Below are 17294 nucleotides of genomic sequence, written 5' to 3' on the forward strand. Positions count from 1 at the left end.
CCTCAGGTTAGGAACCCAGAAGATGAGCTCCACATCTGGATTCCTAAGGTTTACAAATAATAAGACAGTGCCGGTTACATCCATTACTGGTTCTTTTGATCTCCACATTTCTACAAAGTAGGACCTACTACAGCATAAGGCTCACTTCACAGGTGAGAAAAGCTGACCCTCTGCAAGGGGAGAGGAATTTCGAGTCCATCACAAGGCCACTGCCTCACCTCTCTAATTTCAGGGCCCTGTGGAGCCCTAGAGTTGGAATCAGAAACCCTGGGTTCCAATCCCGAGGTACATACTTCCTAGCTGTGTGATGAGTCGTTTAATTTTTCTGAGCCTCCATTTCTGAATCTCTAAAATGGAGATAATTTGACCTACATCCTAGATGTAAGCTGCTTTGCATATTATAAGACCCTATGTAAATTAGTTTCTACTATTGACTTATTGCAATTACTGTTACTCTATGTCGGTGGGGTAATTTTTAGGAACAGAGTAAGTTAAAGACAGGTGAGGTGACAGGAGCAAGGGGGCAGAAGCTTGGAAGCAGCAGAACTAAGAGAGGTGGGGGTGAGGGGGCAGAGAACTGGGAGATCTCATGTCTGGAGTCACAGCTTGGATCCATCTTATCTCTGCTTCTCTTAGACTTTTCCTCCAGAATAACAGGGTGTGGGGGAAAGTTTTTCTCCAGTGCTCCAATCTGGGTTATGTTCTCCTGCATCAGCTATGCCTTGGAGGGCTCTTCTGGAAAAGGTTCGAAAAGAAATTAGCCTGAAGTCTCTAGAACACTCCTGTTGTGTAAAGGGGTAGGAGGCAGGGTGAGAATGAGAGGGGAGGAGGAAGGGAGGGAGGGAATGGGGAGGGCAGAGACACAGACAAACACAGACACACAGAGAAATTTGCACAGAGACAGACAGACACACCTAGGGAGGCAGACAGATAGACAAGACAAAGAAAGGTAAAAAGAGAAGAGAAAAGGAAAAGAAAGATTCAATCTATTTGTCTTTTTGACAAGTATCTGTGCTTAGGATCTAAAGCAGAAGTCCAACAACCGTTTAGAATGAAAACCACTTTAATTCAAAAAAGTAAAAACAAAACCGGGAAACACTTCAGCCCAGAAATGTATCCTTTCCTCTTTCCCCTCTCGGAAGCCACTGTTGCACACCTACCCAGAGAAGGAATGAATGAAAAGGCATTTATCCTGTTTTATTTCTGTGTTTGCTATCTGGCCTCAGACACTCTGTAGCTGTATGACCCTGCCCAAGTCATAACCGCTGTTTGCCTAATTCACTGGAAAAGCAAACGGCAAACTACTCCAGCATCTTTGCCACCGGGTCACGAAGAGTCCGACCCAAGTGAATGTCTGGACTACAATGGGAAGAAGAGTTGGTCAACAAGCATTTATTAAGTTTCTCTTACGCGCCAGGAAGTGTGCTAAATTCTAAAGATACAAAAGCAAGGATGGCCCTAATCCATGGAGCATTTTGGTTCAGCAAAAATAGGGGTGGATGAGAAGAGTCCGAGGGGAGTAGATTGTCACACCCCATCCAGGAACAGTGACAGAGCTGATCACAGTTTCAGGGAATCAACTCCTCTAAGTTAATACACTTGTCTCATTACTCCCCTTACCATGGGTTTACGAACAATACGGAATTGTTTCTAAAAAGTAATTTGCCTTAAAAGCGGAAATCTCTAAAAGACTTTCCCATCCTTCCTAGCAGAACGGCCATATTCTGCTAATATGTAATAAATGTATCATATTTTGATTGAACCTATTTCAACATAAAAAAAGAAAGAAACTTTGGAAAGAAACCTTTCCTCCCCAGCCCCAGCGAGAGAACAGCTCTCTCTCTCTCTCTCTCTCTCTCTCTCTCTCTCTCTCTCTCTTTCTCTCTCTCCCTCTCCTCCTGTCCGATGTCAGCACCTATATCCACATCGGGCAGATGTTGAGAGGGGGAAGGGAAGCTAACTGCTCAGAAACGTTTCACATCACCATTACCCAAGTTCACCTCTCCAGTTTGCAGCCCCGGGAGGGAAACGCAGGGAGAACCGGTAAGTGGGTTGAGGATTTTCAAAGTCCCCTCAAAACAAAGCCAGCCACCCCCGCCCCAAGAAGGTGTGTGTGTGTGTGTGTGTGTGTGTGTGTGTGTGTGTGTGTGTGTGTGTGTGTGTGTGTGTGTGTGTGTGTGTCCCATTTAAAAGGGCTGGGCAAACAATCCCAAGTAGTAAGTGCGGCGCTGCTCTGCATTCCAGCTGTTTCTAGGGTCAGATTCATCTCCTGAATGAGACCTAGGACAGCGGAGGGGAGGAGCGGCCGCCCGGGGCCAAGAAAGCTTAGGCACCACGCGAGCAGCGAGGGATAGAGCTGCCTAGTCTCGGGGCTCTGCTAAAAACTGACGGACCTTTTCTGATGACTGGACTGGGGGAGCTGGAGAGAATTCTTGTAGATTACGGGGAAGGGGGGTGTCTGCGTTCCATTGTTCATTCTGGCCAATCAAGTTGCCCACATTCCCCTTCGGCCAATCTCCCTTGCGCGCCCCCCCACCCCTCCCCTCCGGTCCCACATCACCTCTTCTCCCATCTCCCCGCCTCCCCCCCAAATCTCTAAACCCTTGTGTGACGTCACAGACCCCGCCCCCAGGCTCCGGGCCCGGGGGGCTGGGAGCGTGCTGATGTCATGCGGCGTGCGGGGCTAGTGCAGAATTCCTCTCCCACCCAAGTCCTCTAGGCTGGAGGAGTTAGTTAGCAAAGAGCCGAGACTGAACGAACCCGACCATCCTTCCGTCTGCATCATAACACTTTGCGCATGGTGGATATTATTTTTAATTATCCTTTTCTGGGTGCTATGGGGGATCATTCCAAGAGTAAGTCTTTTTATGTGTGTGTGCGCGCGTGCCTGCCTGCGCGTGTTTGTGTGTGTGTGTGCATGATATTAAAAAATATATTTTCCCGATATATATGCTTAGCAGCTTCTACAAGTGTTTTCTCTTTGACAAGGCAGTTGTGGAGACAAATATTCAAACGAATGCACCAGCAGCCCCTCTCTGGGTCCCAGGCTTGTTTCCTCCCTGTGGAGGATATTATTAATATTTGGAGATGAGATACTGTTCATGCTGGCCCGGGGCTATACCGCCCGGTTGGGGCCGACTGAGGGTCCCAGGGAGGAGCGGACTTCTTTTCCCTCGCCTTTAGCCTTTAGTGCTATCCAAAGGAAGAAAGTCGCCTTGTAATTGTGAATTGTGCCAGTCCGCCGGCGGGGGCGAGTCTTGTGTATTTGTGGCTATTAAGTGTCTGGTAGTGCCCGAGTCCCGAAGCCCGGCATGCACTCAAGTCGAGCGGCCCCGGGCGGCCGGGGCTGGGGAGTCTGGCGCTGGGCTAGGTTTAAATGGGCTCTTCGTGGCGGCTTTTCCCATCTTCGTTAGCACTGAGCTCTTTCGATTAAAAACAATAATAATAAAGAAAAATTCAAGGGATCCTAAACGAAACTATCTGGGAAGGCGGGAGTCTTCGCAAAGTTTGGAGGGTTACATTTTTCTTTCAAATGACGGAACCTTAAGGAATAGAGTGTCCTTTTTCCTGATGATGATGAGTGATCGAGAGAGAGAGAGAGAGAGAGAGAGAGAGAGAGAGAGAGAGAGAAGCATAAATAAAAGTTCTTTGCAAATACGTTCGGAAATCCAGCAGCTGATGGTCGGTTCCTGAATCTGCCTCCTCTGCTCGTTTTCCCTTGTAGAAAAGCCCGGGATTGCCATGTGTGTCGGCTGTGGGAGTCAGATCCATGACCAGTACATCCTCAAGGTCTCTCCGGACCTCGAGTGGCATGCAGCCTGCCTCAAGTGTGCTGAATGCAGCCAGTACTTGGACGAAACCTGCACATGTTTTGTGAGAAACGGCAAGACGTACTGTAAAAGGGACTATATCAGGTGATGCGCGTCGCTGTTTATCCGTCCAATCTGGAACGTGACCTTGGCTGCCTCCCCCTGTCTCCGGCCCACCTGGACGGGCTCCCCCAGCCTTTGAGCCCCGCACCTCTCCACTGGGCCTTTCCTAGTATGGGCTCCCGGGGCTGATCAGAAACTTTTCTCCCTCCTTGTCATTGCATGGTCCCTCTCCTGTTTGTTCGCTGGAGCAGGGATCCTGTGCAGAAACGCTGAGCCCTTTTGAAAACCATAGTTCCCCATGGTATCATCCAATACGTTCTGCCAAGCTTGTTCCTTGTACTTGATCAGTAGTGACCTAGAAATGGTGGCCCTGGAACCGGCTAAAGTGAGAGTCAGAAAAAGAGGGAGACAGACAAAGAGGGGGGGGGGAGAGAGAAACCCCTAGGTTTGTCAAAACGTATCTTTATGTGTGTATGAATATGTGTGAACATTTACAAGAATATATTAGTGTGAAGAGAAGTGAATATATGCGTTTGTATGGGTGTAGATAATAATTATATATGTACATATAATATATAATACATAATTAGTGGGACTATATGCATATATTTGCGTGAATGTGTGTAAATATATTGATGTTTCTGCATTTGTATGTAATTACGTGTGTGTGAATTCAGGAGACAAGCAGAGACAGAAGGGTGAAGAGATTCAATAAAGGAAGGCCTGGGATTTGTTGCTGTTTGAGCTGGCTCTAAGAAGTCACTCCAGGCCTGCGGGAGGGCAGAGCTTTATCCTAGGGCCAGGGAGCAGACTGGAGTCCGTTGGGCCTTCCTCGCAGGCAGTTAAAGGCATTCACTTGGCAAACTCCCCCTCCCGACCCTCTCACCCCCATTTTCCTCCGCAGGTTGTTCGGCATCAAGTGTGCCAAATGCAAGGTGGGTTTCAGCAGCAGCGATCTGGTGATGAGAGCCCGGGAGAATGTCTATCACATCGAGTGTTTCCGCTGTTCGGTCTGCAGCCGCCAGCTGCTGCCGGGGGATGAGTTCTCCCTAAGGGATCACGAGCTTCTATGCCGAGCAGATCACAGCCTTTTGCTGGACAGGGCCTCGGCGGAGAGTCCTCGGAGCCCAGGACACTTACCAAGCAGCAGGGGCCTACATCTGTCAGGTAAAGGCTATGGAAGATCTCTAACCTAGTCTGGGGGAGTTTGGAGATAATGCCTATGGGCAATGTGGATGGGTGTGATCTGTGTGGTGTGTGTGTGTGTGTGTGTGTGTGTGTGTGTGTGTGTGTGTGTGTGTGTGTGTGTGTGTGTGAGAGAGAGAGAGAGAGAGAGAGAGAGAGAGAGAGAGAGAGAGAGAGAGAGAGAGAGAGAGAGAAAGGCCTTGAGTAATTTAATACTTGCAGCCTCACACTGGGGCCTCTGGTAGACAGACACACCAGTGTGCATAAGGGCTGGAGAACCCTCTCTAGGGAAAGCACCATCTCCCTCCTCATAAGGGGCCCCCTTCACTGACAGAGTTTTCAGTGTTTTGGTAATTCAGGTACACTCTGAAAGCCGTGGGTACAGGCTCTTCCTAGGTGCACTGTATTTGAAGTGAACCTATTTGATTGATAACTAAACTAAGCTTAGCTGACTGTAGTATTGGGAACACTATTCACTTGACCCCATTCCACCTTAAGTTTTGACTTCCTGTGTTTGTGACATTAATAGGACGACTGACTGACAAAGATATCTAGTGGCTAGAGCTGTGTGTGTTGAAGGTACAGAGGGACCCTACCCCCCACAGCTGAATATATGTGGAGAGTATACAGTCTCTGGAGCCCGTGGTACCAGGGTTTTTCCTGGATAGAGTTATAGAAGTGAAATAAGATGAGTTAGTGAACACTCAGGGTCTGAGGGCCTCTAGCTGGCATGCAGTGACTGAGCCTCTATTTTAAAGCCCCTCGAAGGGGGTCTCCCCTCTTTTCCTTTGGTCCTAAACTCCTCAGATGAGCTGTTTCCAAACTCCTCTTCTCAACCCTGGTATAACCTAAGGAACTGAGGCCTTATCTCAAGAAAGCTAAGGAACCTGGGGTCTCAGGAGGCAGAGGTTGGGCTGTGAGCCTGAGGAACCTGATCTAGAGGAGTCCCAGGAGAGGGGAGAACCCTGGAGAAGAGAGGAGGAATCTTAGGTGAGGAATAGCTTGGAAAAGAAAGAACCCGGCTTGGATCAAGGAGCAAGGGGGGAGGTTGGGAGAAGGAGGAGGACACAGGGGCAGCAAGGGAAAAAACCCCAGGGAGTGGGTCAGCTACAAAGGAGTCACTTTTGAGCCATCCCAGAAAACAGAGACATCCTTCCCCTTCCCACCCATCAGAGGCCCGGGAGGCATTGCTGGAAGGCAGATCAGCATTTGGGCTGCCTGAACACAACCGGCTGGAGAGAAAGGAGAGTAAAGGCATGCCAGCTCCTACCCTAGTTGTCGTCTGACTGGGAGGGAAAAAGAGGCCTCGGGACCTCTGTTTTTCTCTTTCTTCTCCCCACCCTCCTCCATCTATCCTCTCGAGCCAGAAGAAGCCTGGGACCTTCAGAATCCCCAGCGCTGCTCTGGTCTTTCAGATTTGAATGATTCCTCTAAGTACCTTTGATGGTTTCCTGGTTGGAAGGGGGGAACTGGAGGAGAAGGCCAGAGAGATCACAGGACGATGTATGTAGTGTTGTGAGGGTGGCCCTGAGCCGCAGGCCACTGGAGACTTTCTTCCTCCGCGTTGGCAGCGAGAGTTAAGAGCCTGGGGCTACCGAGCAGACTTGCCCATGGTCTGCGGAGCCTTTTCCTGGGATTCTAGCCCTTTCAGTGAACCGCGATAGAGCCGAGGTTCCGGAAGAGGAAGAACCTTGGGGACTGCGGAGGAAGGAGGGAGGGGGAGTATGACTGAGTTCGTTCTAATGGCCTAAGGTGCAGGGATGGTGGTGGGGGAGAAGGAAGGGAGATTCCGGAGAGGTGTGGGGATTGTGTGCATGGAGGTTCCTTCGTAAATTTGGAGTTTTCGTTGTCTATCTTAAAAATTACTAGATAGGCTGGTGTCAATTTAGGGATAGAGAGAAATAGAATAAATACGAATTCAATTAGTCAATCAACAAACATTTTTTAAGCGCTACTGTGTGCGGGCACTGGGCTAAGCTCGGTCCCGGGAAACCCAAAATGAAACAATCCCTTGACCTCCATTCAGCGAAAAGGCAAGCAAAATAAAGCGCAAAACTAGTTTCATAAAAGGCAGTTGCGATAAAGTTAAACGAAGTAAATCGAATCCGAGAAGCATCCTCCGGGTCTCGGGGCCTCCTGCCTCCGCGCCCCATCCGAAGGCGTCCCCGCATGTGAGAGATGCGTGGAGGGCCGCGCTCCCGGCCGAGCTCGGAGCTCGGGGCTAACGGGCTTTCTCCCGGTCTCTCCCCCGCCCACTGCAGAGCCAGGCCCTGGCCGGCAGCCTTCGCTCCGGCCCCACGTGCACAAACAGACGGAGAAGACGACCCGGGTGCGGACGGTTCTGAACGAAAAGCAGCTGCACACGCTGAGGACCTGCTACGCCGCCAACCCGCGGCCCGACGCGCTCATGAAGGAGCAGCTGGTGGAGATGACGGGGCTGAGCCCGCGAGTCATCCGCGTCTGGTTCCAAAACAAGCGCTGCAAAGACAAGAAGAAATCCATCCTCATGAAGCAGCTGCAGCAGCAACAGCACAGCGACAAGACGGTGGGTCTGCGGGCGGCCGGGCGTGTGCGCGGGGCAGGGCGTGAGCACACACTCGGGGACAGGAGATCAGAATACATTCAGATCTACGTCTCCAGAATTAGTGCCCCTGTTGTGCTGTGGGAGAGTAGAGGAAGGGCAATATTTTCGTTAACCCGGTGCTTTCAGCAGAAGCTTGAAGCCGGCACTTTCCGATACCCCCTTGAACGCCCCAGGTGGTGTGTGGGGTTGTGTGAGTGTCCATCCGTCGGTCCTTTGTGTCGGCCCTAAAGCTACTTGCCTGGAAACTTGGAAGGCAAGAAGAGGGGACTGGCCTAGGAGCCTGGCTGGCCAGGGTTAGAAGGTTTCTTTCTTCCTTAATCTCGGGTTTGCCTTTTCCTCTGTGGAACTCAGTTGGAAGCTTTGCTGTCCGGTGGGCACCTCGGGGAGGTGGTTGCTCCCAGGTCACAGGGTAACTCTTCTTGGGGAAGGGGTTGGGGGATGCATTCGAGGAGGCCAAGGGGCCGGTTGGCCAGGGAAGCCTGAGGTTTCTAAGCACTGGGGGAAGGAGGAGTGTGGTCAGGCTGGTGTCTGGGATGGGAGAGTCCTTTAGGCCACTCCAGCCTTGGGTTGGCACTTAAGGGATATCAGACACTTTATCTGAGTGCTCCAGGTCTGGGCATTTCCCTAGGTGGTTCTGCATGCCTGGGACAGGGCCCAGCCTTCAAGTGTGGAGTAAGTGAAAGGAGTGGATGGGGAAATCGATTTGGGCTGGGGCCCCTAACATATCTTCCTTGGGTGCTGATCTCCTCAGAGCCTGCAGGGTCTGACTGGGACACCTCTGGTGGCTGGCAGCCCCATTCGCCATGAGAGTGCGGTGCAGGGTAGTGCAGTGGAGGTGCAGACTTATCAGCCGCCCTGGAAAGCACTCAGCGAATTTGCCCTACAAAGTGACCTAGACCAGCCAGCCTTCCAGCAACTGGTGAGGACCCCCAACCCCACCTCAAAGGTTTGGCTTTTCTTCTGAAGACACACACACACACACACACACACACACACACACACACACACACACACACACACACTCTCTCTCTCTCTCTCTCTCTCTCTCTCTCTCTCTCTCTCTCTCTCTCTCTCTCTCTGCTCCACCAGGGCCCTCCCTAGATATTACCCCGTTGCAGGATGTGGGTACACGTTAATGGGAGAAAGAGATGTGGGCCCAACACAGATTCTCTCCTACTCCCAGTGGAGCTCAAGCTAACCTGGGAAGCGGGATCGCCAGCTCCTCCTCCCTCACAGAAGGGCCAGGGGAACTCTGGGAAGCAGATAATGGAGGATAAGGTTGGTAGGTGAAGGCCTAGACTAGCCCTCCTTACCTCCAAGCTCAGCTCCACCTGTTAAATGGGTGCTTATCTTGGGATTGAAAGGCCCTGTTGGGACACAGGACCCAACCTCCCTCTGTTGAGGGCACTGACCCAGAGGGATTAACCTGGAGCAGGAGAGGTGATTCCACAGACAGGGGAGGGCCCCTGCCTCCTAAGTCCCTGTTCTTGCTGTCAGTCCAGCAGTGGAGAGGATTCCATTTATTATAAAAGTCATTTTATTGCAGACCCACGTGGTAGAGTAAGCAGGGGGGCCAGGAGGAGGCCTGATCAGGGCTTATGCTCCCTACCCCTCTCCTCCCTCACTCCCTCCCTCTTGCCTTCCACCCCAGGTGTCCTTCTCTGAGTCTGGCTCCCTGGGGAATTCCTCGGGCAGCGACGTGACCTCCTTATCCTCGCAGCTCCCCGACACTCCGAACAGCATGGTGCCCAGCCCAGTGGAGACGTGAGGAGCCCGGGGCCTGTGGGCCCCCTTCCCGAGGATCTCGCATGCTCCCTGCATGAGACTTACCCAGGCGCAGGCCATTCCAGCTCTCTGAAAACCCTCTCTCCTTTTTATTATTATTGTTATTTAAAGGAAAGAGAGAGAGAAGAGAGAGAGAGAAAAGAGAGAGACACAAGAGAGATACTGTCTTGACTGCCAAAAGCACCAGGATGTGATGACCTTCCTTCTTCAGACTGGAGAATCCTTCTCTGCTGGGTTTATTTTTGCAAAACCAAAATTGAGGATTTACTAGGATTAGGCCTCACCCGTCCCCTTTCCTCCCCCAATATACCATGTAATCTGGCTTTCTGACTCCTCTCATCCCAGCTCACCTGGTGGTTTATAAAAAGAAAAAAAACCAATTCCCACCCGGAAGCTGGGGAGGGCCGACCTCTCTTTTTCTCCCTTTAGCCCACTCAGGGCTTCGGGGTCAGCTTCGATCTGACTGGACTGGCCGATCTCTTTGGTTTGGTGGTTGTTTTTTGAAATGCTTTTGTTGGTTAGGGATGGGGGGAGGGTAAAGGAAGAAAAAGAAAGGAAAGAATCCCCAAAGCCCCAAATCGCATGATTGCTGGAAAACCAAAACGAAACCGAACCAAACCCCAAATATATGGAGAAAGAGACTTTTCTTGCAAATGTTCTAATATCAGTGGACGGAGGACAGAGTGTGGGAGCCTTTGCCGAACAAACAAACGTAAGTTATTGCTATTTATTGAGAACAGCAAGTTCCTAATGGGACTAATATTTTGATCTTAATAATAAAAAGCCAAACCCCACACCCTCTGGGCTCGCCCCGCGTGTGTCTTGTCGGCTCAGCCTGAGGGTGGGGCACACAGCCCTCGGGGTCTGCAGGGGGGAGGGGCTGCGTGAATCTGGAGCTAATTTTTCGGAAATAGAAATTGTGCCAGGATGGGGTGAAGCCGCGCAGGGCCACGGCCAGCCGTTCTGCACTGGGGCCTTCTCGGGCCCACCGAGGGTCGGGAGAAGGGAAGGCTGGCCCCTCCCACCCTCACCTCTTATGGACGCCACACTTGCCCTCCACTTCCAAACCCGATCTCCCCTCCCTCCTAGGTCACAGTCCCACCCTTGTCCACAACCTGCTCCTCTTGGGTCACACTCCAACCAGTCTATTTCTCACCTCCTCGCCTCTCCCCAGCCAGGCCTGGACTCGTGTTCGGAGACCTTAGCCGCGTTCAGGGCCCAGGCCCCAGGCCCAGGACTCTGGTCTCGGCCATCAGCCAGGCCTCACCCCGTAGCCTCGGCCGTCATGCTGCCCGGGCCTGGGTTTTCCATCTATCCCACGAGAATATAGGGTGGGGGAGAGACGGCAGTAGGGTACTTTACGACCATCGAGGCGCCCTTAGGGGCTGCGGCTGCTGGCCTCGGTCAGGCAGGCTGTCGCCGTCTGTCCTTCTGTCCGTCCGCCCGTCGGTTCCTCCGATCCCAGGCGCAGCTGCCCCCCGCCCTCGGCCCTCTGCATTCATTAAGTTCTGTCTAGACAGAGGCGAGGCCGGCGGCCCCTTATCGGCCCCTGGCATCACCTGCAAGCGAGACCCCCGGGAGTCCCGCGCCCCCCACGAGCACTGGTCCGTGGCCGCCCGCCCAGGCTCGGCTTGCTTTCCTGCCCCGGCACGGGAGCCGCGGACCGCGAGGGCCCGGGGCTGCCGGGTCCAGTTCAGCCGGTGTGACATTTCAAACCTGCGGCTTGGGTTCTCAGGGGTGGCCGCCGGGGAGCGGCGAGCCGGGGTCTGGGGGGTGGGGGCTTGAAGCTCAGCAGCCCCAGGCGGTTCTCCCAGACAGTAGGGTTAACCCTTTGGGGCCGTGCACCAGGGCGGCCGCGAGGGCTGGGTGTGCCCAGCCGAGGGGATGCTGGGCAGCGCCGGGGACGAGGAGGGGCAGCAGCCCCTGTCTGCCTAGGAGCTGGGGCGCAGGAGGCTGTCCGGCGCAATTTTTTCCCCCCTCTCTTCCTTTCTCTTTCCCCTTTTCTCTCGGTTTTAATTTTTACTCTGGTGCAGAAATCTCTGCACATAGTAAACATACAATTGCTTTTTCGTTAAATATTTCGTTTTCTTTTTCATTCTTTATTTTTCTTTTTCATTCATCCCCCTCCCCCCCCATTTTTTTTTTAAATATGAAAGCTTGTTGGAGACCATTGAAAGAAAGCATGAGGTGGGAAAGGAGATCTAAGTATTTTTTAAACTTTCTGAAAGTCAAGGTGACGCTAGTGAAAGAATTAAAGGGAACATTCTCCCTTCTTTAGGATTTAGGAAATGGTGCTGCAAACTCAGAGATAAGGAAAAAAGATATGCAGGGTTAATGAGGACCAGCTTTACCTCCTGAACTGCCCAGATGAGGTTTTAATAAACAGGGCTGGGTTCTTTGAGGCATCTTTTCCTTAACTGAGACCATTCCCTTCTAACAGAAATACAGACCATCTCTTCTTACCCCTTGGGCTGAGCCACTGGATAAAGGGGCTAAAGTTCAGGAGAGTCAAATTTTCGTTTTGGGGCCTTTCATACTATAGACAACTAAAGCTCCTTCCGTCATTTTTTTTTCCTTTCTAAATCAAAGTTTGGAATAAGGAGCATAACAGATGCCGATTATCAGACATTTTGAATTGTATTGCAGTATTTCTGTTCTGTGAATGGAAACATCTCTATGCACGTGTTCTGCTTTATCACCTCAAAATTTAATTCTTCTCTTTTCTATTCGGACCCATACACGAATGAGTGTAAATTTTAGAAATCGGGAAATAATGTGGCCGAAGTCAGTAACTCTGTGTCTTAGCATCATAGTAGCTGTACCACAGCAGTTAACATCACATTCTTGGCTCTTTGCAATTGGTGTTTCTGGACAGGCAAGAGAAAGCTTCTCTTTCAGTGGGGGTTGCCAGGGAAAGAGTTTTACTCTGATAAGACCTTTTTACAACAGTCCCTAGTGGGGTGTCAGATCTATGGTTAGGGAGCTGCAGCAATAAGGAATATCAATTTTACTGGTTCTCAGATCATCTTGAAACATTTTCTGTAATACAGGAGGGATTTCCCTGTAAATTAAATTACCTGCGCAATTACAAGGAGAGGATTTTATACTTACTGAAGTGAGATACCCATCCCCACAGTAAAAACTCAAGCTAATGAAGGTCATAGGGTAGAGGGAAGGGGGTTAATTATTTAGACAAAGACTTCAATGTTAGATTGAATGAGAGTAAAAACAAAATCTTAGGTAGCTTCACATCATCTTGTTGGGAAAGGGATTTTACAGGAAAAAAAGTTTGTAGGAATGACCATATGAAGTTTACAATTTGGGGGAAATAAAAACAAAAGAAAAATCCACCTTCTGGAAACACCCAAGAACCTTCAGGGACCAGTACAATTATAATCAGCTTGCCTTTTTGTGTGTCAAGAAGAAAGTGAAGCCCAGGGAGGCAATCAGCAAGTATTTTTGAAGTCTTTACTATGAACCAGGTTAAGTGATAGGTATACAGAGATACAATATTGTCTTGGTCAGGGAGGTGGTCTGGCTCTGGGAATCGCTGAGATACTTCTATTACTACATGGAAGAAAGCTCGGATGAATAACACTGCATTTTTAGTCATTTTAGCTTGCCTGCAAGGGGTTTGCCATCATGCAGGAGATGGGGGTAAATGAGTGCATATTTGCAGAGATGTCAGGTTGATAACCTGAAAGGGGGTAAATTGGAAATCAGATTTACCAAGGAAAAGGATTTCTTTTTTTTTTTAAAGTAAAAACTTAAAGGGTAGACTATCTCTATCTGTCTGTCTGTCTATCTATCTATGTATCTATGTATCTATGTGTCTATATATGTATGTATGTATGTATGCATCTATCTATCTATCATGTCTCTGTCTCCATCCCCAGTCCAACCTGGTGAGGTGACATAAAGCTGGAACCCTTGGTCAGTGGTGATTCCACGAAAATATAGGTTAATGGGGACAAATGAAAAGTAACAAGTCAGAAGTCAAAGAACCAAAAGAGAACCAAGGAATGCTAGGGTCAAGCAACAAATGGGGAATTAGAAAGCTTTGCTAAGAATAATTGAAAGCACTGTTAGACCGGAGGGCAAAGACAATAGAACGGATCCTCCTCCCCAATAGAACGAAAGCTCCTGGAAGGCAAGGTCCGCTCCTTGTACTGGTCTCGGTATCTTCAGTACCTCCCGAACAGCGCGAGGAACATAGTAGGGGCTTAAAAATACTTGTGGAATTGACCGCGAGCATAAGGGAGAGTGACTCAAAGAAGAAAAAGGGGGGCGTAGTCGCTGTATCCACACCCAGCTAAACTCCTCTGTTCGCTGCTCTTTCTGAGGTGAGGGAAGATTACCTGATAGGGTGGTGGTGGTAACGAGATGTGCTGGAGAAAGAGACAGACATACGAGATGGAAAAGTGAGATGGGAAGTTAGGGCGGAGGGGAGGAGAGAGACAGAGACAGAGAGAGAGGAGAGAGACAGAAGCACAGAGAGACAGAGAAAGACAGAGAGACGGGGAACAGAGGAAATAAGGGTGGTCGGGGGAGGGGATGGGCAGGCAGCGCCCTATTGCTGGATTAATGGAGCCCAAGAGCTTCAGCTAGGCGAAAGAACCCCTGGAGGAAGTGACAGGGACGAGGTCGGCAAGCAGACAGGTTTTATAAGCGAGGGCAGAGGAGTGAGAGAGGTGATGACAGCCTGAGCCAGCCGAGGGGCAGGCTCCCACCAAAGGGACAGCGGCCAGGCCTGCCGAAGGAGGTTCGCAGCTGTGTCTGGGGCAGGCCCGCTGGGCACCCCCCGCCCCATCTCTTCGGATCAGGGAGGGGATCAGGGAGGGGATCAGGGCCTTGGGGCTCCCAGGTGCCGGCCCGACGGAGGCAGAGGCAGGTTTGGGCAGGAAAGATGGGAGGGCAAAGGCTGTGTCTTGGCCACGGGTGACCACCTCCAATCCCCTTGGAGCTCGCTTTCTCCGCCCAGGCAGAAGCTCCCGCGGTCCACGGACAGGGGCCAGGCTGGGGTAGAAATGGGTCCTTCCCCAAGCAGGTCCTAGCCGAGGCTCCTTGGAGGTCAGCCCGCCTTGGCTGTCGGGCCGGCCTTCGCTCCAGGGCTGACCTCCAGAACTTGCCGGACCAAAGGATGGGGTGACATCATACCGGACCCTCAGTTCTGGGAGGTGGGGACCGGGCCTCGCCCGACCTTTCCCACGGAGCCGGGAGACCCAGCCTGGGCACAGAGGGCTGCGGGGGGAACCAGCGGGGCCCCGATGTGGGGGAGACGCCCGAGCCTCGGCCCTAGATTGAAACAAGATGTGGCGGCCAACTCGGCGCTCACCTGGGCCCTGGCCCCCGGGAATGTCTCAGAGTCGTAAAAGGGGAGAGAGCGCCGCGCCGGGGAGCTTAAATCACTTCTGCCGGGGTCGGAGGGAGGCAGGTGGGCTAGCCCTGCGCCCACAAAGGCGTGGGGGCGACGACAGTAGTCCGGCGCGCCCTCGGCACGGTCCCTAAGGAGCAGAGTCCCTGGGAGCAGCGCACGTCGGGGACCTGGAGCTCCTCTCCAACCCCGCGGACCCTGACGGAGAGGAGGGAGGGGATTGTTCGTGGTCATTTCAATTAAATGTTTAATTGCAAATCCTGGTCTGGTTTCTGGGAGGTTAATCACAGCTGTCTTCATTATTTATGGCTTTTTGGCAAAACCCCGACCAGATAAGAAATATATTCTATTGTGAAACATCTTGCAAGAAATCTTATATTTGATGGTGCCTTTCCCTCTGAACGAACGAACGGTTCCTCCTCTCTTCGAAGGCGCAGGAAGGGCTTCGGGAAATATTCGGAGCGCTTCTGGCTAGCGCTGCGCTCGCCCTGAATGGCAATTAGTTTATATAGGCCCTTCCCGGGCCCCAGGCATTGCTGGCACCTGCCTCGAGGCCGGATACGGCCGCCCTACCTTCTTCCAAACCCAGGGTGGTAAAACCGAGGGGCGGGAATTCCCAGGTGGGAAATGAGGGGGAGACTCAGGCCAGCGAAGGGATTCCGGAATCTCCCCATGCGCCCGAACGTGACAGGTTTGTGCCAGCGTCTGGGGTCGGCCCCGAAGGGCAGAGGTGCCCGCTTGGACACCCAGGCCCAAGGCTCTCCCAGTCGGTGCCCTGCCCTGCCCTGCTTAGGGCCGAGAGAAAGGAGAGAGGTCACAGGGATACTGAGCAGTAGCCCTGGCCCCTCTTCCCTCCTGTACTGCTTTTTCCTTTTAAATAGAGTAAGGCAGTAGGAAAGCTGGGAGGCCGCTCCAACCCATCCATCTTATACGTTAGGAAGCAGAGGGATGGAAGATCATTGTTTTAGGCTGGACGTCCCTGGCACTCCAGCTTCTTAGACTAACCGCAACCCGGACTCAGTTCTGTGGCCTAAAGCCCGCAAAATGCATCCCGGGGGCTTTATGGGAGTCCCTCCCTAGATCACCAAGAGCATATGACCCAGGATCTGCCAGCCACCCCAGCCCCAGTAATCCCAAGGCAGGGAGCATTTACAAATGCTTCCATTCAACCAAACCACAAGGATTTATTCATTAAAAAGGAGTCAGCCTAGTGAGTCCCAACACTGTTCGGATCAAGTACCTGGCCCTCTTCTCTGTCCTACCCTGTTTTCCCTCCATCCTACTTTTTTTTTTCCCCCAAAAGGAAGTCTGAATTTCTGACAAGAACCCCAAACTTCAAATGTTGCTGCAGTTTTCCTACTAATTACTGGGGAAAAGAAATTCATGTTTAGTGGCCAAATAAAGTTTCCAAATCTCAGATGTGCAGCCAATGAAATGGGTATCTAAAATAGGAGTACAGTTCTTCCTATGGAAAAAGCAAGCGTCCCAGCTCCATCTTTCTCCCAAGGCAGATGCCTGATCCAGAGAGGAGCTAGGCTGCAGATAAATTGTAGTGAAAACACTACTTTTAGCTTGAAGCTCATTTTTTAGGGTCAGACCTGTCATATTCTCTTTACTTGCAAACAAGTCGAATTTAAAATAGGAGAACCCCAAAAGGGTCTTTCTTGGGAAGGTGCTTGGTTAAAAATGTCTTCTGCATTTCTTTTTACATTTTTAAAAAATAGCCATGACTGTGTCTCTCTTTTGCGTACCATTCATCAATTCCCACTTTTTTTGATGAGTGTAACTACTGCCTTTTACCTCTAGCTGATCCTGGAGCTCACAGTGAAGAAAGATTAACATTAAACCCTGGACAGGAGCAATACCATGAAAACCCCCTCTCCTCTCCAACATCACATTCACACAGAAAAAAGAGTCAAGAAAGTTTGATGAGCAAAAGAAGCTAGCTCTAACCCTTCAAGCCTTGTTTTCCAGAACAAGGATGAACATGCTGTTGGGATCAGTGTGGGAACGCTTTAAAAATGGGCTAGCAACTGAATGTTAAACAATGGCCTTGGCTGTAATAAACTTAACATTTTTATAGTTACCAAAGGTTTGACTCTGAATACAGATGCTTAAAAAATGTTTAACAATTGATGGAATAATTTAATGTTCCTTGAAATAATATTGGGGACAGATGATGCCTTAGTCAACTATTATTTTTGCTTTGGATAAGTTCAGCCTCCTGATATTTAAAAATGTTACGGCTAAGAAGACGTGGGCTGACTGACATGGATATGCCATCTTTCTAGTTGGCTTTAAAACAGTCACTACAAATATCTCACCCGATTAGAAATGAACATTCAAAAAGCAGCTTAAACTTCAATTTTTGGATTAACTGATGAAATTTCCAGAATGTTTTAAAATCTGTTTCAAATTTTCATTGCTCTAATAAGAAATGAGACCACTGATTATTCAGAAACCCTGATGCTGAATTGCAAAAAGTCACACTGCA

The 17294-nt window shown here is 50.7% G+C and overlaps 1 protein-coding gene across 3 annotated transcripts; it reads left to right on the top strand.

Moving 5' to 3' along the window:
• The first annotated feature begins 2648 nt into the window (after nucleotides 1-2648).
• On the top strand, nucleotides 2649-10222 carry ISL2 (ISL LIM homeobox 2). Of its 3 annotated transcripts, none has more exons than XM_072628642.1 (6): nucleotides 2649-2855; nucleotides 3725-3914; nucleotides 4777-5039; nucleotides 7319-7602; nucleotides 8393-8560; nucleotides 9293-10222. In XM_072628642.1, exons 1-6 carry the CDS (start codon nucleotides 2798-2800, stop codon nucleotides 9407-9409), a joined length of 1080 nt encoding a protein of 359 aa, XP_072484743.1. In that variant the 5' UTR covers nucleotides 2649-2797; the 3' UTR covers nucleotides 9410-10222. The 3 variants fall into 3 exon arrangements, with proteins under 3 accessions (XP_072484743.1, XP_072484742.1, XP_072484744.1); XM_072628641.1 differs by having other exon boundaries at nucleotides 2693-2855; nucleotides 8393-8587; nucleotides 9293-9506; XM_072628643.1 differs by having other exon boundaries at nucleotides 2713-2800; nucleotides 8393-8587; nucleotides 9293-9506.
• The last annotated feature ends 7072 nt before the right edge of the window (nucleotides 10223-17294 follow it).

This window comes from Notamacropus eugenii, chromosome 1, assembly GCF_028372415.1.
Source record: "Notamacropus eugenii isolate mMacEug1 chromosome 1, mMacEug1.pri_v2, whole genome shotgun sequence".
In the NCBI taxonomy this organism is placed as follows: Eukaryota; Metazoa; Chordata; class Mammalia; order Diprotodontia; family Macropodidae; genus Notamacropus; species Notamacropus eugenii.

Bases quoted from the DNA above. Each gene is read 5' to 3' on its own strand.
- ISL2 (XM_072628641.1), top strand. From the start codon at position 2,798: ATGGTGGATATTATTTTTAATTATCCTTTTCTGGGTGCTATGGGGGAT. The intron at 2,856-3,724 runs GTAAGTCTTTTT...TTTCCCTTGTAG, and splicing joins TATGGGGGATCATTCCAAGA to AAAAGCCCGGGATTGCCATG. The intron at 5,040-7,318 runs GTAAAGGCTATG...CGCCCACTGCAG, and splicing joins CAGGGGCCTACATCTGTCAG to AGCCAGGCCCTGGCCGGCAG.